Source organism: Drosophila mauritiana, chromosome 2R (genome assembly GCF_004382145.1).
Source record: "Drosophila mauritiana strain mau12 chromosome 2R, ASM438214v1, whole genome shotgun sequence".
In the NCBI taxonomy this organism is placed as follows: Eukaryota; Metazoa; Arthropoda; class Insecta; order Diptera; family Drosophilidae; genus Drosophila; species Drosophila mauritiana.
In genome coordinates, this window is record NC_046668.1 from 13,186,068 (window position 1) to 13,213,444 (window position 27,377).

Below are 27,377 nucleotides of genomic sequence, written 5' to 3' on the forward strand. Positions count from 1 at the left end.
GGTGTATTACGTTTATTTTAAATAAATTTTATTTAAATAACTTGTTAAGATTTACAAAACAGAGAGCGTTGCTAGATTGTTATTATAAATTATTGTATTGTAATTTACAAATCGATTTTGCGGCTAAGTTCTGCTGTTTATGCGATTCTTATAGATATGCTTGTATTGGCCGCTCCCCAATTGCGAAGCCAGCCATTTCGTTTTTCTCTTCAATATTTTGTAGATCTAGGAGTGCAAGCGTACATTATCATACAATACGAATACAAATTACAGTAAAACTCCTACAAATCGAGCAATAAACAATAAACTTAAGCCTATATATATATATGTAGTATATGCACCCCCAGATTTCGTTTCCCGGTGTAGGCTAGGCTTAGATTCTAGTCAACAAATCGGTAGTTTATCAAACACTGACTTGAATAGCGAATGTATGTCTAATTTGATGATTTGGTTGTTGATATAGGTAGTGGTTCGCTCAAAATGAATTTTGAATTGTGGATATGATGGGCATTATACAAATATGTTCGGCTAGGGTGGATATTAGGACTAAGTGCACGATATGTTTGCCAAAAGTTTGGTATAAATTTGTTGTAATATTACGCGTAGATATGCTGCAAATCTGGCTTTTGTATATCTATGTAGGTATATAACATTTTGATTTCGGTTCTCTCGACTGGCAGAGTGTATTTCCAAGACTTTTCTTTCATTATTTATTTTTTTTCGATATTAATCCAAGAAAGTATCGTATACAAGCATTTAGTTAATTATGTCCAAAAGTTGTTTCAAATTGTATCTGTTTTGGTATATCTTGATTCGTATTAGAATTGTTCATCATGGGTATATATTTTGTATAATTTACTCTATTCACAGTTCCGATTATTAATTACGTTTTATTTACTTTGGGATAAATATTTACAAAATGTATGTTATGTAAACTATTTTAGAATTAGTTCTGTTCTTAACTTCTGGCTTCTTGCATGATATGCCTGCCCTTTCTCATATGTTTTCCATTACTTTGATATGGTATTCTATGCGTATGTCTATAAATCTATTACCGAGGCATAGTCAAAATAAATTAAAAACGGCATTCAATCAAAAAATGTACAACTATATCAATAGATTTTTGAATTTTGGAACCATTTTCTTTTGTTTATTGCACTTTCGAGCTTCTTGTGATTGGCGTGGTATCTGCGACTCCTCGTTGGGGGATTGGGGGAGTGGATTTGGGGCCTGCCAATAGCCTCATTTAGTAGTAATATTATTTGGTTGACGTCACCAGTTGGGTGCTATAGCCCTGTGTATTGCAGGTGGGCAGGGCGAAGGGATTGAAGCTCAGGCTGCTGACTCCTGCAAAAAGAGCAACATTTAAAGTTTATAATTAATAGTTATTTTGTGGGAGCATATTTCAGTTATAGGGAAGAAATAGGGAATTTAACGGAAATCTACCAAAGTGGGGACTCTATTTTTTCATTTAATCAATTTAGTGTCTAAAGAATAATGCAAATTATAAATACCGTTAATCGTGTGTTGTCTGTGGTGTTTTGTTGATGTTGGAGAAGTGTTTTGAATGCTCAGATTTGCTTCAGCAGCCCCATCCACACACCCACCATTCACACGCACACACACCCATTGGCCAATTGTGGGCGTCCTTGCAGTTTCGGATTGATAGATGGTGTCTGGTGCTTGGACTTGTGGGTGGGTGGGTGTTTGGCATTTGGGCGTGTGGCATTTAATTTCAACAAAATGTCGTTACTCGGCCCCAAAAGTCCGGCTCATCCTGGTACATCTGGCACATCCTCATCCTCATCCTCCGTTCAGCTCCAGCTGGCTGGCGTTGGGAGTCCGGGGGGGAAATGCTTAAACGGCCGCCGTGGCTGCTGACACGGCCGGATTGTGCCACGGCTGGTGGGGATGTGGGTAGTGGTGGTGCGGGTGGGCCGTTGCCGCGTGGTGGTGCTGCACGAACGCCTGGTGCCACGTCGACGACACGGCGGACACTGTTGGAATTAATGGCGAAAATGCACTTTGCTGAGCATACTTTGTTCACTTTGTTTGGGTTCGGGAAGCGGTGGGCAGTGGGGAAGATTCGGGATGTGGAGGCGAGGCAGGTTTCTCAGTTTATGTGGGGGCGGTATTCATGTGAGAGTTATACAAACAGAAGCTAAAATCAACTGAAGATGTTAACCGAAATCGGGGCATTCTGAGACATGGGTTAGATTAATGATGGGACTATCAGATCTTCAAAGGCTATATCTCGCTCAGTCAGAAAAATGAATGGATTTCATGGATTGTTCACCAAGGATTGCAAAACTTACTTGACGTGGAGTTGAAGACGCTGCCGGGCGACGAGGAGAGTGTGCCCATGTTGGGTGCAGGTGCATAGCCATTGGCCGTGGCCGCCACCGCTGCACTGGCCGCCGTGGCACCGTACGATCCTCCCGAGCTGTGCGGCGTGGAGGCGCTGCTGCAGTAGCCACCACGTGGACTCACGCTGCTCGATTGCGCCCGCTGGTAGTCGTCCTCGGTCCACTGGCCAGAACCATCCTGGACACTGACCGCCAGTTGACCGGCATAGGAATTGAAGCCCGTCGAGCCGCCCGGAGATCTGCTGCAACACGGGTTGGATATTAGTTTCCGGCGCGTAACTGGGCTAATAGCAATGCTCTTACCTGGGCATGGAGTACAGCGCCTCGACCAGATCGGCAGCCCTCTTGAGGATTATCTCCTTCTGGAGCTTCTCGGGATCGCCGGGATGCCGGGGAATGAGCTTCTGCAGGCGCTGGAAACCGTAGTCGATTGTGGGTTCGTTGAGAGCTGCTTAAAGCGTTAATCAAAAGGTTAGATATGAAGTACAGTTGAGAAGTCATTTAGCTGCAATCACTTACAGACATAGACGAAGCGACCGGGTGATCCCTTGCAGAACTGTTTGCTCTTGTAGGATAGCGTCACCTCCACCACGCCGGGAATGTGCCTCGGCGGGGTCTGCACCCGGATTGCATGCGAGGTGATCAGCTCGCTCCAGACCAGCATGGTGCCGAACACAACCTGCAGGCCATCGAAGAAGTTGTCGCCCACTATGATCACGGTGGCGCCACCGGTTGTCCAGCCTTCGCTGGGCGAGATCGCCTTGATGCAGGGCGTGGCCACTGGCAGCGGTGGGTAGAGACCTGGAAAGGGATTCCACAAATGAATGGGTTAGTTAAATATATCTAACCGTTTTCAATGCTTCAGATTTGCCAATTGCTACGGATAAAAACGAAAAATTGGGAATATTCTTTGGGGATCGTGGGGGATTTCTTGGATCTACGTAAAACGAAAAATTGGTCGGAATAATTGGAATTTTGCTACGGACCATCGTAGGTACTGTCGGGCGCTAGGGGGTGACCGGAAATGGACAGGGATGTGTTGCCTGTACCTTCCGTGGTGTCCAGCCGCTTGGCCCTCCGTCCGTGCTTCGAGTTGTTGTGCACGAACATGTTGTCGGAGATGGCCAGTAGTGGTCCATCCACGGCCACCTGCGTAGAAATTACCACCTGGCATTAGGAGGTTCTCAATTAATATCTGTATCGTTGCGGAAGTATCACAGGCGTTCACTCACCTGAAACCGGCGCATATCCCGCGGATTGCCAGCGTTCTTCAGGCAGTTTTGATTGCACTTCAAGAAGAATTTCAGGAAGAAGCTGTAATAAATGGAGGATTTGATTAATTGATGAATGAAAGTGTTATTTGGATATTTAAGGAATCAATTTATCTGAATTTCTTATTACATTTCTAAAGCCTGAGTTCCAAAACCTCACAAAAGATGACTTCTTTAAGATATTTAGTTAATATTGATAGAAATGAAAGCTGCCTTAACATATATCTAAACCTTAGTGGCATATCTAAACTTCAATGGCTATATCTTGTTTAAAGCAAAGATTAAATATTTTATATGTTAAGTATGATAGCACTTATAAGGTCTCAATAACCATTCCTGCAGCTTTTCGATTTGTAAGGGGCAGAATGCTGGACCATAAATGGCATCGGACTCGTTTTTCCCATTGTGCTGGCAATTATCAATCAGTTGTGGATTTATGCCAGCTTCAATTAAGAGTCTTTACGATGTTCGCCTCCTCGAAGGCGACTTTACGAGCCGCTAATGACGGGTTGCGCCTTTTTGCTGCCACTTGTGCCACTGCTATCCCAGGCTTTTCTGGGCAGATGTTTGTCCCGCGGCGGTAGTGAGTGCCCCCTGCGATAAGTGGGGTGACAGCCGGCGAATGTCCTGCGGCTAGGATGTGAGCCTGTTAGCCCCGCACAACCCAAGCCAATCCGACTCGAATCCCATCCAATGGAAACTGACACCCGTGTGCGTTGCATTTAAATGCTGAAATACTTTTATGCATCCGCCGGCGACATGATACGCCCTATCTGGCATTCCCCTGCCCACTTTTTATTTGCCGAAATAATATTTTCCTTTACGATCAGCAGCGGGGGGAGTCGGAAAAGCGGCGGCGTTGTGCCGGCAATTTTCATCATATTTTTTGTCCGTTGTTTCCCACTCGACAAATTGAACAAATTAGCAGGCAGCTGGAGGGTTGATCTCTGGCCAGCGGGTGGCATCTGCATATGTCCTTGTCCGATGGGAGTGTCGCAAATTTGTTTATACTTCCGACACTTGTTTTTTTTTTTTAATAATTCGGTCTCCCTATAAAAACTTCAGCCTAAATAGCTCTTTGCCAGTGAAATTTTTCCTAAGCATATAAATCTCTACGCGGGCGATAAGAAACTGGCACTCGAGATAACCACTAAAAGCAATATTTTCTATTAAAACTGATAAAACTAAACCAGTGAGTAGTATCCAATAAGTCCAAATCACAAAGTGTACACAAATTATTCATTAGCTTTATGCGTGAAACTTATACCCTGAAAATGGGTTTTAAAGTTATACTAACGCAATTACAAAGTAATTTCTATAAAGATCTCAAAATGGACTAGATACCTTTTTTAATATAGTAACCATACATTATAAGCAATATGATAAAACTTGTTGTTTCAAGCATTCTTAGAATTAATTTAATCATTTAAGAAAATCTAGAATTTCAAGGGCATAGAAACTTCGGCTTACTAAACTAAATTTGTATTGTTTTACTTGTATATTCAGCATTAAAAGCCAAGTGTGGTGCTTATCGAGAATGCCTGTGAACTTGTTGGACTTTGCGAAGAAAAAACAGATGTGAGATGTGGATGGATGTTATCCATTACGGAAAAAAAGAGCATCGGAGCGGGCTCATCATCATTAACACAAGCAATCCACAGTGCGCCATCCCTCGAGATTTGAGAGCCGTGTATCTGTCAGATACAATATCGAATTACGGTGCCGGCAACGAACGTGGAAACTCACAGATGCAACTGCAGTTTGAAATTTGAATACGGATCGAGTGGCTAAGGACGGGGATCCTCCAGGATAATGATTTCACTTGCCCGGCGATGACTTCATCCCCGAGACACCAGAGCCGTCATCACTTCGGGGCCGGCCTGCATTTTTATGGGCAGCTAATTGACTTTCTCGGAAGCATCCTGCCCCTCGACTTGCTTGAATTACAATGTTTTCAAAATATCCTGACAGGACACATAAATTCACGCGGTGCCCCCCATTTGCATATGTCTTCAAGACGACGATATTGCATTTGGGGAAATCTAGCCGAGAACACAGAAGTCCTGACCAATTCAAGGATTTTTGCCCGGTAAAAGCAACCAACCATAGACAACCACCACCCACTTGGTGGCAAATAAAAATTCCACTCGCGTCCTGTCAATAAATCAAAGTGTCTCCCATCTTGGCCTTCCATTTGCCAGCAAAGTTAGCGCCTTTGGCCGCTTCTTTGTCCTTTTGTTTTGCCAGCAACGCGAAATTTTCATTTAATGAAAAGCTACGCATCATCAAATGTTCGCACATGACATCGGGACACCTCCGTTCGGGATTTTCGATGGGCCCAAATTGGCAGCTCGGTCACGTAGCGCCAACGAAGTGCATAATTGGTCATTCATATTTGGGCGAGGGGATGGCGACTTGGAGGCGTTCCTCTTCGATTGGACGGAGATTTTGTTTTTTAGCTGCTCGGAATGTCCTTAAATGTTTCTGCCCGATTGGCGGAAAATGCCATTGAACAGAAGATACTGAAATATAGTACTTCAAACTCTATCTAGCACAAAGTGGTGGTACTTAAATATAAATATTAACTTTGAAGCTGATAGCATTATATTGTTAATAAGTTTGAACTATTTATAACCTAATATTTAGTGCTCCTGCTGAATTCTATCTCTAAGCTTAAGCCATCGACCTTATCCTGCCCATCTGCGGCACAGAAAATTGAAATAAATTCCCAGTATCTTTATCGAAAAGCAAAAGTTTCGTCCTGTTTACGGCTTGCAAGGATACCCGGCGATTAACTGTAAATTTGCGAAGCAACAAGAGTGCGAACAACAAATTGTGGCATTATCTTTGCATCGCCAAACAGCACACAAATTTAATGATGAATTTCAAAAGGACATAAATCGCTTTGCCAGGAGGCTCCTTCTACATCCCAACCAAGCCAACCACCCAGTTTTCCCGCCGATATTATCTGGTCATGGCGTGAACAGCGGTCGTGAGGAGCCGAGAGCGTTTTTGGCGCACGCCAAACCAAAAGGATCTCAGGTGAGGTGGTGAGCATGGTGGTTGTGGGGCAACTGCCCCGGGCGGAGGCAACTTGTCTCTAATTTTTCACTAACGATAATATTCAAAAATGTTCAACTTTATTGTCGCATAAACCCAATGACTATGGGGCAATGACAGCGGAGTAGGAGGCCGGAAAATAATGCGAAAACTTACTTTCGCGCCATTTCTATGCCTTTTGGCATTTTCTCCACCGAAAAATGTACACAATACAAAAAGCGAGAGCGTCACGAAAACATGGCCGTCGACAAGGATACAGTCACCATTTTGGGCTTCTATTGTTGCTTGGGCTTTATTTATTTATGCTCCTTCTCGGCTTAACGCTCCACGCTCCGGCAGGGCCAAGCCAAGCAGCCCAAGGATTTCGACTGCGATTCCTCGCCACCATTCCATTCCGCCTTCCCTCCCCCACTGATTTTCATTCTGAAGTTCATGGCTTTTTCTTCTATATCTTCTGGGCTCCTTTGTATTATCAAAGACACTAGAATAACAAGATGCGTAACGGCCATACATTCGTTTGGAACTATGCAGCCACTTTTTTGGTGAAGGCCAAATTTGCTCTCTTTCCGCTCGCTCACGTTGAGAGCGTAAGAAATATAAAAATAGAATTTGCTTGCTTGTGTGAGTAAAAACAAGAGACGAGAACGCGTATATGTGTGCGTGTTGTGCTAGAAGACGATTTTCGGACCGAAATCAATTCTGATCGAAGAAACGAATTTACATATTTGGAGTTGTGGCCAATTTCGTAGCAATATGATGAAATAAAATAAAAATTCCCTGACTATTATAATAATTATTATAATAATAATTAAAGCAAATACAAAGGAAATTATTATAACTACTGTAATTTGAAACATAAATTTTCGAAAAAGAAGACATAACATTGAGAAATAAATATTTCATAAAAATAATAATTATTTTTTAATTTCATAAAAAAATAATAATTTTATTAATAAATAATAAAAATAGTAATTTTATTAATAAATAATAAAAATAATAATATTTCATAATAATATTTCATAAAAAATAATAATACGTAGTAGAAAATAAAAATTAAAAAAATAAATAAAAATATGAAAACAGTTCGTTGCAAAAGTCATATCGTCAGGCACGAAGTGCGGACACAAGCACTCAACAATCATTGTCTTATTAATTTTTCTCACGCCGCAAGCTGAATACCCTAATGACAAGTATTCTAATATAAAGTCATTTTAGAAATTTATTTTGTGATGTACATAGATTCGTCTATTACTATTTCTAAGCTTTATTTAAATAATAATAACGTTGAGGCAATGCAAAACAAGAATTTTTCGCATGGTGCCAATTGATAAAAAATAATATAGATTTAAAGTCAACGAACTTCTAAGGTGAAGGGCATATTTTGTCAAATTTACAATACATGAGCATACGTGTGCACACATACAGTTGTATGCTATCACTGTATGCGTAGAAAAGAGCTGTTTGCTGTAGCGCTCTCCGCTCTTTCTCTCTCGAACAAAAACTCAAGAGAGCCTGGAGCCACCTCTAGAGCCACGGCCAAAAAATCGCGTGCCAAAAATTTGTATGGCCGTTACGCATCTTGTTATTCTAGTGTCTTTGGTATTATAATAGACTTTTTTGTGCGGGGGGATGGTGAACTTTACGGGCTGCGTGCCGTCTGCAGGATACGCTTATCCTTTTTGCCGGAAGAGAACTTGTTGAAAACACTTTCACTTGGTGCGTGAGGAGGCTCGCTCTCCGCGGAAAAACAGAGAGCGAAAGTGAGTGCCAGATACTTTGAGTGCATCTTATGGATTTGAGTGAGCTTTTAAGCGAGCCCGAGCTCAGTTTATTTTGTATACATATAACAACAGATATATATATATGAATATATATTTTTGGGGTTGCTTTGGGACCGAAAGTCATGCCGCTGGGACCGGGGAAATACCTTCCGAATGGTCTTGTTTTCCTTTTTTTGGGGAGGGAGAGCTGGTTGCTTGTTGTTCTTGGGATTTCTTCATCTATAAACTGATTATTTTTGTACACACACACTCACGCACACAGTGCGAGGTTAGATATCAGACAACGATAAAAGTAGCTGGCATCAGACGCAGATAGAATGGCCACAAAAAGATACAAATGTATCTGGAGACGACGACATGCGTGTGTACGTGGATGACCTTATCCCTTTGCTCTCCACCGAACCATCAAATTATCGACCTCATTGAAATGCCCGAATTATGCCAACTATTTTGGCATGTGTGTGCCGGAGTGTGTTGACTGTCAGTTAACGCTTTTAATGCCATTAATTATGCAACAGGGGTAAATGGCCGAGGAAATGGCTAACAGAATCGCACAGACAAACACCAACAAATAGATGAGTTTATCCCAAGATGATGAGCCGAGACAAAGACAATGTGGATATAGTTCGGATCTGTGCATTTTTAATCAGAATGCCGGTGCTCATGAGGACCATTTCAATTATGCACATTAGACTTCGCTTGGTTAATTCATTGGGTTAACCTCAGGGAATGGATGCGGCTATTTAAAGGGTTAACAAAGTCATCGGGATGTGAGGAAAATGTCGCAATTATCTTAACTTATATTAACTTATGGATACTGCAATAGGTTTATACATCATCCCTTGAATACATCACGCTGTAGAAATGTTTTAGTAGTTCAAAGCTAGCTTTTGATTTTACCTATTTATGATTTAATAAACTACATTTCCCAGGAGCAAACCTAAATTCGGCCTGCCAAAAATGCGAGTGCCAATTTGAAGTGAGGCGAAGTGCAAAGCGTTCGAAATTTGCATTAATAATTCAATTTCAATAGACAGTCTACTACAAATATGCAAATGCGGCGTGCCTAGAGTTCTTTGAAATGCAAAAATTCAATTCGCTTGCCACATCTACAAATCCATTGATTTATGAGGTGCAAATCAAGTGCAGTTTCGCACACCTCAAATTCGAACTCTCAAACTCAATTGTTTCCACTTCAAAGATAATCGTCAGAGACTATGAAAATAATACCCCAAACGAGTGGGTCTTTCATGTTTTTTGTTCTATTTATTTGGGGGGAGAAGTGTGTGCAATAAAAAGCCAGAAATATGCGTGGCTCCTCATATCTTTATCGATAATTAACTGTTATGGTTCCTCACACTACGGCTGTCTGCGCGGAATGTCTGCCCAATATTTCATGGGCGTACTGTCGATTGCTGACCGCAAATGCCGTCAAAATCGTCTCTTTTTTCACATTTCCTGTTTGCCTCGCTTTGAATATTTGAGCAGGCCAACTGGCAGCCAGGACTCGCCTCTCGTTTTCCCTCCGAATAACCACCTCCTCGGGCGGCAGGACAACCACGACACCAGCCCGTCCAGGTGGCTGGAATGCATTTAGAAAATTAAAAACTGTAGCCAACAACTAGCAGCAGTTTTGTCATCGTTTTTAGCGCGAGTGCGATTATCAAGGCATGCAATGAATGGCCCAAAACATTGGCTCACCTCACGCAGCACAGTTTGGGGTATGAAAATGGGAAACTTATGAAAACTGGTTTAAGGCTTTCATTTTATGTTGGTTTAGATTAAGTATGTATCTAGATATTTAATATATTATCATTGACAATCATTTAAATATTTGTTTTATCTTGAAAAATATTTGTGGCGCCCCCGGTGGGGCTGAAATCATAAACTTATAAGAGACCCTATGAATTTAATATTTTTGAAGCATTTCTGAGATATTGAGAGCACCCTGTTTCTTGCCTCGTCTGTTAAACTCTTCTCCCTACGTTTTTGCATATTGGACACCACAAAATGTCAATTCTATTTGTTGCCAGCGAAAAGGGGCGGGCCTTTTGGAGGGTAGTTGGCCGGGAGTTGGCACTTAGTTTATTTGTCGCTGCGGTGGACAAAACACTGGCAAATATAGAAAATTGAAATAAAGCGAAGAAAACGCCAATGACGTAGATAAATGCAAGAGTGGTAAATTTCCGATTGTTCGCCTGAGAGCTTTTCCCACCCACGCTCAATGTGTTGGTTTGTTCGTTTTTTCTGGTTTTTGTTACAACGCTTTCGGTGTTTGAGTGGTGGTGTAGTCAATTTTTTGATTGCCCCACCATTTACCCAAATTAAAAAGTCGAACGCTCTTCGCTTGTCACGCGATAACGATTTTAATGACCACCACCGATAACGATGCCAATTGCATGGCTGTCAGTGTAATTCAAGTCATTACGCATACGCCAGATGTGGATCAGGAAATGATAGCCAGCAAATGGAGCACAGAGGGAAATACGCGAAATGAGCCAAATAAAAAACCACTCGAGATCGGTGAAAATGTGTGACAAAAACGTGGAACATGTCGCAGAACCAACAACACAAATACCTCGAGAAAAAATACAACAAGGACATCACAGGAACAACAACAGCAACCACAACGACCACCGCCAAAGAAGTGAGCTTTAAATTCACTTAATTATGGAACACACACGAAGAGCATGCCAACAAACTGGGAAAAGGGCAGAGACAAAATGCGTGGCAGTCGGAGCCGGAGACAATGCGAGTGTCCACTGTCCCGTGTCCCTCGTCCAGTGTCCAGTGTCCTCGCAAATCATAAATAAAAAAGGAGCCGAGAAAGAGAGAGCACGATTGCAACCGCGACTGCGACTGCGACTAAGCCCTCATCACCTGCACCAGGTAATTGCAAATCCCGCACCGATCTATTCAACTGTGGTGCAAGGATATCTAACTTCGAGTTCAAAAATAGGTCACTAATAAAACTAAAGGTTTATTCAGGATATGGGGGTAAGCAAGCACACTAATCACATTGTATAATGATAGGAATATCATCCTTGATCATATCTGTTTTTCATCAGTTTTTCCTATCCCTTGACCCACTGTGCCCCAGCTTATTGTGTGCACAATTTCGGCATCTCCAAAGCCTCCTCTTGTGGCCAACTGCAGATCGGTTGCATGAATAACAGAAATTCATCAATAAAACATGTGCAGATCGCCGGCGAATGTGGCTAGTGACCAGTGGACAGTGGATAGTGGCCACTCCGTTGGGTAGCTCTCACGGCACACGTCCGAACGTCAGTATGTGGCCAAAAGAGAGAGAGAGAGAGAGAGAGATACCTGGTGGTAGTTGGTAGCTGGTTGCTCTGGGCCCAAACTGGTGTTGTTGTGCTGTTGCTGTTGTCATATCGTATCAGTTTTTGGCTTTCGTCAGCCACTTGGAAATGCAAGTCGGTATCCCCCTGGATCCCCCGATTTGGAATTTTCAATCAGTTCCAATTGTTGCGCGCCGCTGACAAAGTTTCGCCTGGATCGAGTCGGATTGGATCGGTGGAGGGGCATTTGCTGGCTTGAGTGGCAAAATGCGCTGGACCCCCGGGCAAGTTAGCGCTTTAGCTGGGGACCCACCGCCTCCTCCTCCTCCTACTTCCCCGCATCCAACTCCTTCAACTCCATCTCTGCCACGGGCAGAGGCAAAATTTAGTTGCGAACAGATAGATTATCCCGGGGTCTTTGTCTTCCCGCCGGCGGCATGATCTACTGGCATATCAATGAGCGGGCTGGCTCTGGTGGCCACCGACTGATCCATGCCGCCTTTTAAGCTGATTGGAGATGGGTGCTGCTTTGCTGGTAAATGGTAGCTGGTAACTGGGAGTCGCTAGTGTTTTCAACTGGTGATTGATATGCGTCCGAGCCGCAGGAATGGAATGCAATGCCGACAAAAGTTACAGCCCGCCTGACAAATGCGACATGTGGACGGGAAGCTGGCGGGGATCACAGGTGTGAGCGTGTCACGATAGCTCAATAGAAATATTGTCCAAATGGGTACGAGACCAACAAATACTTTTGTTTTAAAGGAGAACATTCATGGAACTAAAATGTTTATATCAGATATATTTAAGTTATGTGCATAGATCCTATGTTAGGTTCTTCACGCTACCATCTCTAGGCAGGATTAGCCAATGTGTGAGCTGGATGCTCACCATCGCGGCTAACAAGGCAAATAAATAGAGGAGAAATGAATTAATAATCGTAAATATCAAGCGCAAAGTGTCGCACCCGGGCACGTGGGGCAGAAAAAGCGATGGGAATGCTGCCATGTAATACCACCAGCTGGAGATCGGCCAAGTGTAACTGTTATTCCAACGGATGACATTCTGGAGCAGCAGAACGCCGAGCAATTTTAACAAGATCATAAATGTGCAGCGGGCGATCTGTGATCTTGCCGAGATCGTGTTTTTCAGCCAGCTCTTTACTGTGTGGCAAGAACTGGCTGGGTTTTATTTTGTTTGCCTGGTTGGTTTTTGCCACTTCAGCTTCGGTTTTTGGCCCGTCCATTTCCTAATTTGCAAACTCAGGTGGGGGAGCCGGCGGAGGCAATCAATTAAATTTAATTATGACACCAATTATGGGCTGATTGTCAGTGCGGGGCAGCAACCGGTCGCAGACACTTTGGCAGCCCACTTTAATAATAGAATCATTAAGCGGAGCGCAGAGATCTCGGTTCGCAGAAAGTCCTACAAATGGCAATTGCATCTGGAAGCGCAGAATGAAGATGGGAGATGGGAGATGGATATGGAGTCCACATAGGCAAATACTTGGGCGCACCCTTCGCCGGAGGTCCGTGGATGTCGTTTTACGGGGAATCACACAGCGCGCTGATTATCATCTGCATAAGGTGTGCCTCAATTTAATGGGGCCTAGGGACTACAAAATTGCTTAACAACTCAATGAGTTCGGCGGCAATGGCAGTGCTAGTTGGCCAAGAATGGTTTGGCTAAAATGCTTGAGTTAATGGAGTTGGATGCTATAGAGCTAGAGATAGTCAGCAGATTGCTCTGCATTGACTGGCACTCTAATTAAAAGGATTTTAATATATGCAAGGTTGGAAATCCTTATTAATACAGATATCCGCCTTTGCTAACCACTTCTTCCTTCTTCATCCCAATTTGTTTAGCATTTTTGGTTTTCTTAAATTGCCTGCACTCAAATAATATTTCCGAAGCCAATTAGGGCGGGCACACGCCAGGCGGCACAAGTAGAAGGAGGGGGGCGTGGCGGCCACAAGGATGTGCAGACAATTAACATAATTCGCCTGACACGCGACGCTCGACGGTTGGCATCGGTTGGGGGATTCCCCCGGCTGGAAAGTAGCTTTGCAGTGTCGGATTGCCGCGAACTGCGCATCTCAATTTACAATTTATGAAAATAGAATTTGCCACTGCCATTTTGATGAATTTTCGTTTGTCTCTCTCGGCGGACTCAGTTTGCCACCCAGTTGCAGCTTCTGTTTCATTTCAGCTCCCTTCGTCGAATAATGGGTTGTAAGCCCGCCTGCTCTTTGCATGTCGTCTGCCGCATCGTGTTTTATATTGCAGTTGATAATAATGCCAATAAATCAACGATACGCATACACAAGCCGCAGAACAGGCTGACAAAATAAAAAGCCAGCGACGATGATGAAAAGCAGCTTAAAATGTCATCTTTTGTGTGGCGGAGCAACAGGACGAGGTCCTGGACAGGACGTGGTACGGACGTGGATGTGGTTGTGGTCGTGGCTGTGCTTCTGCACGAGGAGAATGAACTATGACTACTTACCGATCAATAATGACGGGGTCCGATGGCGTCTCGTTGCGGTTACCACAGCTCTTCTTATCACAGCAGCGGCTGAAAAATAGAACAACAGTTTTGGATCAAGTTCAATTTTAAGTTTAGTTTAAGTAAGCTGATTAACTGAAAACTAATCTAAATAATTCCATGGTCAGAAAATACTTGTAAATATTATAAATCTAGCAAATCTTTCGTTTCTAATGATAGATGATCGCAACTATACCCTCTCTATAACATTCTCCACATTAATGGACTTCACTTTACTTAAGTTATCTATAAGATGCCCCCTATAATCCATCACCTTCAACATAACCCAATTACATTGAACTTTAAAGACTTGGTCTAGTGTTGCAAAGTATGTTTGAAATGTGACAATTTTTTGGGGGTCAGACATTTGTCATTGCTCTGCACTTATCCCTTATCTGCATCTATATACGCACTCATATATCTATATCGAGTTCAATGGCTGCGTAATTTTCGACTGCACAGCCCCTGGGCTAGATGTAGAAAACAAAAAAAAAAAAAGAACACATCGCAGTATAAAAGGGGGGCTGGGGGTGGTGGGTGGTGTGTTGCGTGGGCGAAACGGGTGGTGGTTGAGGGTCATCTGGGGGTGGTATTTTTGGCTTGGACCCGGCTTTTGGCTTTTGGGTCTTCGCTGGGCATATATAACATAAACATGGATGACTGAAATGGGCGCAAAGCCAAAACGATAAAGAAGACGTCCTCGTTGTCCTGCCACTGCCACTACCTCTATCTCTATCTCACTGCCCGCGCTCTCCACCCCTCTCTTTCTAATGGGGGAGTCTGCAACCCCCGTGTGTGTGTGTGTGTGCGTTCTCGATGGTGTGTGTGCGCGTTGTCCCCTTGTTTTTGATAATGCTACGCAAACATAAAAACTGGGTGCCAATCCGAAATAATAAAAGATGGCCGGCCCAGCAACAACAACAGCAACAAGGGGGCAGTGGTGGAGGTTCAGAGGGGGGTGGTAAAGGGTGGCGGCTGGGGTTTCGCCGGCTAAGGCTGTGTAATTTTTTTGTTGTTTGGCTTTCTCTCAGCGAGTTTTTTTTGCCTTTGCTCTGCCGTTTTTATTTTCTACGCAACCTTCAACTGTCAGAAAGCTGCTAGAAGGGTGAACAGCAGCCCAAGGGGCGGTGGGGGTGGCAGTGGGTGCTTGTGGGTGGCGATGAGGCGGCGCGGTAGTCGACCATTTATACGTTTCAGCTCGCGTGAGTTTGAGCGTGAAAATAAAACGAAGGACACTCTGCCGCCCCGCCGGACGGAGCTTAAAAATCAACAAAATTAAAGCAGTCCCTGGAAGCTTTGGGAAGGTGGGGAAAGCGCAAGAAAATCGTAAGGAAAACCCAGGAAAAATCACGGAAAAAAATGCGGACAAAACAAATGAGAGCTCAGGTCTCTATAATTTGAGTGGCTGTGGGCAAGCCTCCCTTTTGGGATACAGAAGGCAAGTTTAAGAAGCTCCAGGGAGTCGCTTTCCGAATGCCCGCGAGACTTGAGATTTTGATTCGCAAATCGGCAACGAAAAGGTGTGGATTGCGATGCCAAAGGATATTAGATCACTGCTAGATAAGCACTCACCTGCACATCACCTCGTGCGTTAGGAGCACTCGACACATCTCGGGATTCTTGTCCTGACCCTCATATATGATGGCCTGCAATTGCAAATAATAATGTGTTATAGATTATAAAGGTTATGGTTTTTACTATATAATAATAATAAGAGATACTTATCTCAGAAATACGTTCTTCTATCGATTAAAGGCAAAACAACACAGGTAAAGCTAATTGTTTTGACCAAACGAGAAAGATTACAATCTCATGGATTTTGCTACATGCCACCAGCAACCGTGTGTAAACCCCACGTGAACCCGTTATTAACCCACTGCCATCGACACCCGACCCCTCTACAAATTTGACCCCTATCCGCAATCGTTTTGGGCTAAGACAAACACACATAAATGCTAATTACAGAGACCCGAAAACTTAGAGACCACCAAATCGACATATGGGACACAATGCAAATATTGACAGCGTCCACAATTTTTACCTCTGCATGAACATAATATGCGAGGGGCAGTGGCAGGGGCATCGAAGGGGCGTTCTAGTATTTGTGTGTTTGTTTGCCCAGTGAAAACGCCACTCGAAGCGACTGTCTATTTGTTTGTTGTTTCCTTACTTCTGTGGTGGCAGCGAGGCGTGCTTTCGAGGGGGTGGTGTTTGTGGGCCAAGAATCGTGCCATGTGGAAGGAACAGGAACCGCAAGTGCAGCGTTCGACAATCTGCTGCAATTTCCGCAGGACGCTCTTGAAGTTCCAACAACAAAATAGATAAACAAGGGGATGAGGTGGAGGGGCGGTTGGCAGACAAAAAGGCGCATAGTTCTCTAATTTAAAAATGATTAAAGCGGGTGTCCTTCTACCGCCCCCCGCCCGCTGACCGTAATCCAACACTCATCCAGCGAATTAGTTGGCAAAAACACGGCATATGCGAGGGGTGAAGGACGAGGATGTGCTGCGGAGGGTGGGAGAGGATCATTCATCAACTGACGCAGATACACGCAAAAGTAATAACAATAACCGAGTGAGGAAGCCAAAAACCTGAGCCGTGTGTGTTGTTCATCCACCAAAAAGTAAAAACAAAAAGAGAACAGAGCGCTGGCAGGAGGAATCCTGCCACTTGCCGTCAAGGACGAGTGCTTCCTCTGACGTCACTGGCATATGTGCATTTGTTTCCACTTTCGGCAGCGAAACTGTATCCTCGAATGATGATGAGCCCATGGACAGAGGCTGTGCCCAACCAGATAGATAATCAGAAATTAATTTTAATGCAACCAGCAGCAGCAGATTCAGCAGTAGTCCTCCAGAATCCCACCCTGTATATGAATATATAGAGATAGAGCCGCCCCCCTGCTGTTTTTGGCATTAGCCTGGGCACATGTAAAATTATGATCATCCCTTATTATCCCGTTTGTCAGGTTAATAATTCCCCCGACCCATGGTGAAACCTGTAAAGGATCAGGCAGCCCTCGATGGCCCAGCTCAATGTCCAATATCTGCGGGATATCCAGCATTACGGCTCGAACTTTTCCGGACGGAGTGCAGCTAATTATAGGCCGGGCTAGGATGGCATAGCCTTTTTATCCCAGTCCGGGCTAATGGACTTTCAATGTTTTCGCGCACAGGACATAAAGTTTTGCTCGGATTTTTTATGCGACAACTTGTAATTGTCACCTGTTTGTTTAGGACATCGGAAGGGCGAAAGGGAATGTCCTTCAGATTTAGTTGGATTCAGATAAGGAGATAATGCTATGCCAAGATAATAACCGATAGGAATTCATAATCAATGCTAAATAAATCCAACTGGTCCATGAAACTAACCAAAACTAAGTTCTTTAGCCCAGGAAAAAAACCAACTTGCCAAAAAAGGACACAAGCTAGAATCCTGGTATCATCCATCATCCTTGCGGTGGGATGCAGAAACAAACAATTAGTTTGTACCTCGTACTCCGTGTTTTTGCGGAAATCCGGGGCTAAATGGCTCATCTAATAAAAAAACGGCAAACTAAACGAAAGCCACTAAAACTGGAGTAAAAGCGTTTAAACTACGATTTATCAACAGGACAAAGAACAGGAGTCAGCGGCAGTACAACAAAACAGCAAGAAAAAATGTGCAAAAAAGCGAGTGATGAAGTGATGACAGGACAGGCAGAAAAAGGACTCCACACGGGGGCCGTATGGTGGGCGGGGAGCGGGGGGTGCAAACAGGATGAGCCGAGGAAGCTTTTAAATTTTAAACGATTTTCCATCAAACTCCGAGCGAAGAGTCGATTTTTTCCAGCATTTTTGCAAATTGTTATTATCGCTTTTGGAATAAAATGAATCGACGCTCGCTGCATTATTCACGCACTTGAATGCTGCATGTTGCATGTTGCACATGCTGCATATTTAACGTGCCAAATAAAAATCTCGCCAAACAAGATAAATTATCGCGGACAAAGGAGCGACTGCAAAAAAATGTTTGTGAAAGGGCACACAATAAAACACAATAAAACACAACAAAACAAAATAAAAAGCGAATAAAAAACCCATAGAGGGTAGCTCTTAATTTATTAAAGCTACATTTATCGGGGCAACGCATAAATTGCCCACCAAGAAGAAAGGACACCGAAATAAAGGTTACCGCTGCAAGGACTCGTGCATCCTCAGTTCGCCATTCGTGCACTTTGTCGAGGGAAATGGGTGAAAGACCTTTTTTGCCTGCCCTTCGCAGGATATTTGCATATTTTTAGGGACACGGGTTAGCAATGTAATGCCAGCTTCTTGAAAAATTACATAAACGAGCATATTGAAATATGCAATTTATGAAATACAGAGCTATGTACATATGTATACCTTTTTTTGGCACTCATGAATTATTGATTGTTTCTAATTATGATAAAAAATTATAAAGAGCATTGTGACATTTCAATAGATCAATCAGTTTTTTTGAAAAATGTAAATATTAATATGACTTAAATATTTTTAATTTGTAAGTATCGAAAGTATGTAACCTACGTTTCCCATTTATTTAAAGTTAAGATTGCTTTCACCCACATAACGCAGTGCACACTTTTTTTTTGGCACACCTTTATAAAACCGAAGTTCCCCCAAGGGAGCCAGAAGAATTTCAAAGGGGAGTCCGCCGCATGCATTACACATTTCGCATAATGAGGACGATATCATTTTTCCGCCTGTCTTCTCACTCTCTCTCTCTCGCTCTTAATGCCATCTCTTTCGACCGCAGAAATGCACTTGCCGTGAAATAAAAGCATTTTTAATCGCATTGCGTGCGAAAGGGAGAGCTAGCGTGGGGTGGGCCATAAATTGGGCGGGTGCGAGCGGGACGGACGGAGGACAGCGCACATGCAAATGTGGAGATTTCGCGCAATCTGTTGAATTTATTGAGTGGCCGGCGGCGCCAGCGACAACAACAATAACCATTTGCCATTAAGCGAGCTGTGCCCGTACAATTTGTTAATAATCGAAAATGATTCTCTCTCTTTTGGCGTTTTAAGTGTTGACATACAAATTAATTTTATCGCTTAATTAACACGCGCAGACAACAGCATGTGTGTGAGTGTGTGTGTGCGAGTGCAATGGCTATAGGGATTTAATGATGCTGCTTTTCCCGATTTTGGTATTAACCGTTAGCGGTTGGGTAAATCGGGTAACCGGTTGGCGGATCCTTGTTATTAGTAGTTCGCCTGGATTTTTGGGCTCCTTTCCACCACTATAACTCAGTTATCTGAGTGCATTAATCGCCAGTTATCTGCCGTCTCTCTCTCCGCCCACCCCCTACGCTACCTACATATATCCATCTCTTTTCGGTTTAGAATTTCGATGCGCTTTTGTGCGTGCGTTTGTGCGTTTTAATCGCGATAAGCGCAATTTTGGCAAAACACAAAAACCGGGCAAAGGATTTCGCTATTGTTTTATGCCGGACCCTTATAGCACCATTCTATCCACCATCCGCTGATGAAAATGAAATATGATCGCCGAAATGAGGCGATTTTCCGTGGTGCCATCGTTAGCTCAAATTGCAATTGCGACGCCTCCCGTTCGAACTGTTTTTGGCCGTTATCTGATCGAATGTAATTATGATTATGACCATGATTTGCTGCTGCATTTGCCCAAAGGAAAGGGGTTGCAAGGGTTGTGCGTTGCTGCTGCTTGTTTTTTGTGTTTTTATTTTTTGGTCCTGCCACGTGGATGGATGGCAGTTGACAATTGTCCTGCCTTCCTGCCATTTGCCCGCATTCGGCCCGCCACAGTTCCCAGTTTCGAGTTTCGAGTTACAATCCCACTTGCTGAAGATAACACTCGCTTATCCCCGCCTTACCTGTTACGCAATCCGATAAAGAAAAGCGACACGCGACAAACGAAATGTAAAATTCAAAAAACGCCCAGTCGAAAACAAAAGGGTCTGTAAAGAGGCAGCCGAACCCACCTAATCCGATCAAATGATTGTTCTTTTCCCAGCTTGCGACACTTTTCCAATGTGTACAAAATGTGATTTTCCCAGGTTTAGGGGTAGGTCTATCAAAAATACGCCACAAGTCAAGCGGAAATGGGCAATTTAGGGAAATTCGAGGAAGAAACTAACTGGGATGTAATAGTTATTCCTAGAAAATATATGTATCATCCATACTTATAAGTTTTACTTCCCGAATCTTATTTCGATTATTGTGAAATTGAAACATGAATGAGTAGTGCCAATGAGTAGCCATTTGGGAATCTGTCGCATTTGGCACGGGAATTCGTATGTTTCCTTGAAGACCCATTAAACCGCTTGTAATTACTCATTTGCTATATTAAAGTAACTCTCGATGGCGCTATTCAATTTGTCGATAAGCTTTAATTGCCTAAAACAATGCCCATAAATAATCTTCTTATCGGCAAGGCCGAAAAAATTAAACAAAACTTCACAGAGAGAGAGAGAACTTTTCTTTTTCGGCCATTTTTCGTGTGTGATATTTTTAGCAAAATTCAATTGGTGGCTGCTCAAATAATTTTGCGATTAAATTGCATTCGCACAAATGGATTTGTCACCATAAAGTCAAAGAAAGGGGGCGAGATGTCGCATGCTGTCGATAATTTGTGGACAAATTTATTGCGCGCTCGTTTTCAGATGCGAACGGGCTAAATGGGCAGGGAACGCCCACAAAAACGGAGAGAAATCGAGAAAGTCGGGCAATTCGGCGGGGGGGTTAATGGGTAAGAGACGGCGAAAGGAGCCGGCCAATGTCTATAAAAATTTGTCACTCGAGAAATTAATTGCCCTTGAAAAGGCCGAAAAAGGAGAGGCAAGAAAAAGGACTCGCAGGGCATTAGGCCCACAAAAGCGGACATATGGTGCAGCAGGACTATAAGGACCAGCATAATGCCCCAGAACCTGCACGCACCCACAACAAAGCGCATTAACAATGTTCGATCCCCGTGTGATTCTCTCGATTTGCTCGCTTCTCGCTTCTCTCGTTAGCCCCGGTCACACCCCTTTTTCTCCACGCGGAAAAGTTGGAAAAGTCCTGGCCGAACGAGCTGCTCGTTTGACGGCTCAATTTATTGGCCAAAGGACACACCAGGACACACTTAATTAGCCATGACAATCAATTTCGAATGCAACTTATGCTCGAATCAGCAAAACAAACATCGTGTCCGGGAAAAGGAAAAATGCACGGAAGCAGCCAAGTGGAAGGAATTGGTTTTTCATAGCCTGGTTAACTTTGGCCTTAATTTGCAGTGAGCAGCGTGGCAATCAGGAAGTTCTTAATTTATGTAAGTGGCAATCGCAAGATGAATTGCAAATTTTCCAAATATTTTTAAGTGGTTTTGAAGTTGTTTCGAGTTTTCTTTGCAGGAAATTACTCAACTTATTCAAATTAGGTATTTGGGCGTTTCTTTCAGGATGTGTAAAGGATTAACACTTGAGTTGTAATTAATATAGATTATTTTATGATTTTTGCTAATTATAGCACCATTTCTTGCAATTTGTATTGAGTTCATTTATAACTATTTGGAATACCTTAGAGTGAAATATTTTTGAACTCACCTGCTTGGTCACCGAATCGATGAGACGCACGAAAATGTCCTGCTCCTGGCGAGCTCCTAGAAACGGAATATGAAGCATATTTATCATATAGGGTTCCATCTTTATTAGCATTACTTCGCACTCACCATTTGCGTAGAGTAACTGCAGCCGGTACTGGATGCCATTGTTCGTCTTGGTGGCATCCGATTCCGAGTCCTTCTCGATGAATCCAATGAAGGCCGTGCGCTCGATTTCGATGGGTTGTCCAGCCCGATCATATAAGGCGATCACGAAGTGAAAGAAGTTCGACTTGCGCAAATTGCTGGGCGGCTGCTTCTCAAAGTGGGCGCGGCCGATGCCCAAACTGCAATGGATTCAAAAGGAAATAAATGGCGGGAATTAGTGAAATTAGTATTACGTGCGAGAGGAGACTGTAATTATGCCATTAGCTGGGTAAATATAGAGCAGGCCTAAAGAGCCTCTAATTGGCAGCGAGAGTCTAGTTTAGTAGTGGCCAGAATTAGGGGCAACTCAATTAGACTAGAGAATGACATTCGGGCAGCAGCTCTCACAGCTCAGACAACTATCATTAAAAGCGCATAAGCAACATCAACGTGACACAATAATCCTGATGTATGACAGTCCTTGTTGTCCGCCGAACGCCCCTTTCCTTCTACAAATATTTCCTTCCTTCCTTGAAATATTTTATATGTATGTACATTTGTTGTATGTGGGCCAAGCAGACAGTGGGCAATTATCGCTGGCAGGACACGTGGACACTGAGCCGCAGACGGCGTAAAGGCTTGTCCTTGCCCCACCCCCCATATGTCCATATGCTAAATGTCAGGACCTCGTGTCCCTGCTCCCCTTCCATTATCAACAATCCTCCTGTCAGCGAACAATTACCGGACAATGTCGGGCTGGAAGGAACTAAGGTAGGGTCTTGTTTCTTGTTTCTCTCTACGCTGTATGCATAACGAACAATTTAATTTAGAAAATGCTGATTTTATCAGATTTTTTGTATTTGCGTTATTTGCTGCACTATTTATGTGCTGCTCCTGTTTGCGCAGCAGGCAATGTCAAGGAGCCGCATGTCCTGGCTGGCCAACTGACTCGGGGGTCCTGCAATTATATACACATTTGCCAAAGGATAATGTCGCACTCGGAGCACTCTGCCCAGCCATCAGCTAATGATAGAGTCACCATTCCGCTTCACCCTCCCGCTCCAATCGAAAGTGCAATCGAATTGCGTCCTAGTTATTAAATAAGTGCTCGTATGGATACCCAGTGGATTTGGTGGACAATTTTATCGGTGGGTACTCGGATTTGCCTTTCAACTTTTCATCAGTTCTGATTGCCTTTCAGCGGTTGATGAGCGATACGATTTAGCGAGTCATGGAAGGAGCTTTGATTGAACTTAGCAAAAGATAAAGTAGGTGATATATCTAAGCTGTTAAGGTTTTAAAATTTAAAATAGCTATATGTTTGTATTTTTAATATATGAACAGCTTCTGTAACAATTTAAATTTCTTGTTGAAGGCAGCTTCTACAATATTGCAATATTTTTTATGATACCCAACTCAATGCCAACCATTCAAAGGACCTTAAATGACGAGAATGTTTATGAGAAGTGAGAGCTTAAAATAACATGAAATACATGCGGATAATGCCCTTTGCGGACTTCAAGTGAATCTGAATACGAATTTTGCGAAGGAAACAAACACATTTTGCGGTGCTAAAGTTGATTCACCCACAGGATGATATCAAATTAAGAGGCAGCCCAGCATTTTGTTGAAGGCCGCGGGGACTGGGGGGCGGAAAAGCGGAAGTTCAATGCGATTTTCACCGGCAGTAGTCACCTTTGTGGGCGGAAAGGCGATGGAAAGGTGGTGCCAGTGTACGACATACGAATGAATGCCAGACATGTTACATTCTGGTGAAAGGTTATTGTTATGGCCATGGAGTCGAGTCGAGTGTTCGAAAAGTGAGCAGCGAAATAATGCCGAGTACATCCTGGCAAATAAAAAACTTGTGCCAACACCCCCTCAGCCGCCTAAGTCCGCTTTCTTTTTTCCATTTTTTCCGATTTTTTTTTGTTCGAATTTTTGTTTTCTGTTGACTTTTCAACTCGACTGGCTGGAAATTGTGGAAAATCGTTCTGCGGCAGTTTGCCAGCTCACTTTGTTTGCACTTGCCGCCAATTTGCAACGGAGAAGAGCAGCTAAAAAAACGAGATATAGAACATTTTTGTGGCCGTTTTGCTGTTGATTTTATTATGCCAACATTTAATTGTCGCAAATCGATGCCCAGGTGGCCGGCAGGAAAAATAGCACGGAGGTGAAGCACTGGGCTCTTTTCGTGGTCACGTTTAGTCCATTTCTGGCCAGGCACGTGAAAATCCGCTTTCCACACTTGCCAGCCCTTTAAAAAAGGCGACTTTATTGGTGGCACAAAATATCCTCATTGTTTAAGGACACTTTACGGCCATTTGTTGCAATCTAGAGTTGGAGCTGTAGCTGCTTCCATTTCTTCTCCCTGGACAATCTTTGTTGAAATAAATTTTCGAATATTCCTCTGATTTACGAGCGGCGACAAGAAGTACAACACACCATTGTGTGTGGTTTATGCACTTTGTTTATAGTACAACATTGTTTCTGCTGTTCCAGTTAGATGGTCTGATAAGTGTTTAAATAAATGGGTTGCCACAAACATATTGAACATTTACAAAATAGTAATAAATCCAAAATTCAAATCACAAAAGTTTACGTTTTTCTTGGTGGTGAGAGGAAAGAATTTGGGAGTAAAGTGTCTGAAGGAGTTATAATGTGTTTGTAAAATGTGTTAATTGTTATATTTATAAATTATTAATAAAGTAAGGTATCTTATTTGAAAAGATTGTCTAATCATTTTAAATCTTGGTTCGGCAATAACAGGCATTCCAATCTTTCGAGAACAGTACTTTTCAAGTAAAAAGAGAAGTGTCAAAAATATTTAAACTTAAATAATCACTTGGTTGATTGAAAAAAATTATTTCTTCGGTTTGTATAGACTGAATATAGCAGCTCTAATGACAAATAATCCTTAGTTTTAATATACTAAGTGGTTCGAATTGAGCACAGTATATTTGCTTCGTCATTAACTTTTGATTACAATTAATGTACTTAAATTTTTCTACCGATAGTAGCACACTTTGCTCTTAAAAGCAATCATTTCTTAGTTGTTTAGCACATGAATTGCACAAAAATGTAGTACTCATAGAATTTGTATACTTCCTATAAAAACTTCAACTTCTGACTAGATTTTTCACTCGATTATAATACCATCACAAGTTGTTTACCTCGTATCACAGCGCATTGTCTTATTGTCTAATGTCTGATTGTGATTATGGTTCTGATTGGGATTGTCCTGCCTCTGGATGTGATTATCGAGATGGTGATGTGGGGGGTGTCCGTGTGGGTGGGAGTGCTGATTTGCCGCCGCTGAATGAACAAATCCCGCTGTCATTTCGCTCTCGCTTTCCGTTTGGGCAACTCGCGCACTTCTTCTCGGCGCGAACATCTCACGCCAGAAACATCTCAAACGCAACTAAACAAACAAGGGCCAAGAAAAATAAAAGCTTTCCCGAGCAACCCTCTGTTGGGGGTCCTTTTTGGTCCTTGAGCGGAGAGTGGAGTGACTTCTTGGGAGTCGCTTCATTTGGATGAGGCGAAAGTGAAAGTCAAAGTCCAAATAACATCTCTTTTCGGCTCAAAGCCCCCGCCGCCTTATCCCTCCGCCCACCATGAAGTATCATCCCAAAAAAGTGCGTGCGCCCAAACATTTTGAGTGGGAATTTCGAGTGAGTCTGGGATCTGAATGGACGGACTTTGTTTTGGGGTTCATCTTATGGCCCACAGGGTGGGTGGCGGCCATAAAAAGTCGCCCACTTCCCCGGCTGACTGACTGACTTACTACGTTTCGGAATCGCTCCCCTAGGGGCCTCCATATATTGTTGGACTTGGACACACGGGATGCCGGCTTTGGCCAAAAGTAAACAAACGCACTTTTTTTTTTCTTTCACAGTCTTCCCTTTTTGGAGACTTTTTTTTGTTTGGGCTCTGCGTGCGTGTGTTGCTGAAACATTGTTGCGGGCACTTTGGCGCGTTTTCTCTTGGAGATTGGAGATTTGGGGAGAGATTAGCAGAGATTAAGGGGGTTTCCCGTTAAGCCCACCTTGTTACATGTCAACAATGAATGCTGATGGGCCCCATGTTGGGCGCCACATCATAAACGACATTTCTTATAGGCTTTGTGGCTGCTTATTGCTTGATCTTTATTATCTAGTAGCAAGCTTAAGTTTCTGAACGGAATTCTGAATGTGCATTAGTTTGTTATTGATGCGTTAGTTATTGATCCTTGTTTATTTATTAAAAACACTGCAAGTGGGAAAGTACTTTTGGCAGAGAGATACTATAGTTTTGCAAAAAAGACAATGTTAAATTAAAAAAAGTTGTGCATAAAAATAAACCTGCATAATTTATAAGCAAATAGGAAACAATTAAAATCGGAATATCCTGAAAACTTCTAATTTATTTAAAGTTGTGGATGATTTTATATTTAAATTATGCGGATTCTGTATCACTACTATCCACAAAGAATAAGCAATGAAATTTACTCTTAGTTCAGATTTAACTTAATACACTAAGCGTTTATATTATTCCGCTGAACATTCAGATTAGATTAAACACTTTAACACATTGAAGATCACTTTTTTTCTATGGGTCAGTTTTTATAGATATGTTTTGATTTCAGCACTGGGAAGATCACTTTGTTGGGGCATTTTCGGTTCACAATTCAAACCAATCCCTTTACTTACTTGCTCTGGTCGACGACTGGCTGCATGGCCCACCGGCTGCCCAGCGGCTCCTCCTTCAGCGAGGTCATTGGTCCGCGCGGCTGGTTCATGTCCACAGCGGCGGTGGGCGGCAGGCCGAACATCAGGCCGCCGGCGGATCGCGGACCGGAAACGGCACTGGGGTACAGCTTCCGGCCCCACTCCATGCCCAGCTCCAGGGTGGGCCAGGGGGAGGCCGAGCTGAAGCCCGGCACCGGCTCTTCGGAACGCAGCTTGAAGCCGTCGGTGGCAAACGGATGGGGATGCGGATGTGGATGCGGATTCGGATGGTGCGAATGCGAGTGCTGGTGGAGATCAGCGTACGCGGCGACGTCTCCTCCTAATCCTGCGCTGGAAATTGTGGCTGCCGTTTTGAAGGCTCTTTGCTAGGCGTTTTACTGTTTGTTTAGTTTTTAATTTGCGTATTGTATTTATAACTCGATCGGTTTGCGGCGTGGTATTGGTATTGGGTTCCCTTTTCTATTATTTTGGTTCTTGGTCTCCGGAGAGCTGGCAATCAATCGCGAAACGAAAGTGAGACAGTGTGTGTGTGGGTGTTTTTGGGTGAACTGGCCAATGCACCGTAGAGAATTTGGGATTTTCGGAAAATTGGTCTCGCAAC

The 27,377-nt window shown here is 43.2% G+C and overlaps 1 protein-coding gene across 8 annotated transcripts; it reads right to left on the reverse strand.

Moving 5' to 3' along the window:
* Nucleotides 1-6: 6 nt before the first annotated feature.
* LOC117136595 (transcription factor collier) lies at nt 7-27,139 on the reverse strand. Of its 8 annotated transcripts, none has more exons than XM_033297577.1 (11): nt 26,738-27,139; nt 22,029-22,246; nt 21,904-21,959; nt 15,895-15,968; nt 14,284-14,352; nt 3,599-3,680; nt 3,353-3,533; nt 2,886-3,167; nt 2,670-2,817; nt 2,316-2,605; nt 7-1,347 (listed from the first exon to the last, which is right to left on the reverse strand). In XM_033297577.1, the coding sequence occupies exons 1-11, from the start codon at nt 26,920-26,922 to the stop codon at nt 1,259-1,261; spliced, it is 1,674 nt and encodes a 557-aa protein (XP_033153468.1). In that variant the 5' UTR covers nt 26,923-27,139; the 3' UTR covers nt 7-1,258. The 8 variants fall into 8 exon arrangements, with proteins under 8 accessions (XP_033153468.1, XP_033153463.1, XP_033153466.1 ...); XM_033297572.1 differs by having other exon boundaries at nt 2,316-2,608; nt 26,738-26,997; XM_033297575.1 differs by having other exon boundaries at nt 2,316-2,608; nt 2,670-2,814; nt 3,416-3,533; nt 26,738-26,996.
* Between the last annotated feature and the right edge of the window lie 238 nt (nt 27,140-27,377).

What these genes read in the sequence shown, in the direction of transcription:
- LOC117136595 (XM_033297576.1), bottom strand. Translation starts at nt 26,922, where the DNA reads ATGGAGTGGGGCCGGAAGCTGTACCCCAGTGCCGTTTCCGGTCCGCGA. An exon ending in CCAGTCGTCGACCAGAGCAA is followed by an intron (nt 22,247 to 26,737) that starts GTAAGTAAAGGG and finishes AATCCATTGCAG; the next exon opens with TTTGGGCATCGGCCGCGCCC. An exon ending in GACCCCGTCATTATTGATCG is followed by an intron (nt 3,681 to 14,283) that starts GTAAGTAGTCAT and finishes CATTTATTACAG; the next exon opens with CTTCTTCCTGAAATTCTTCT.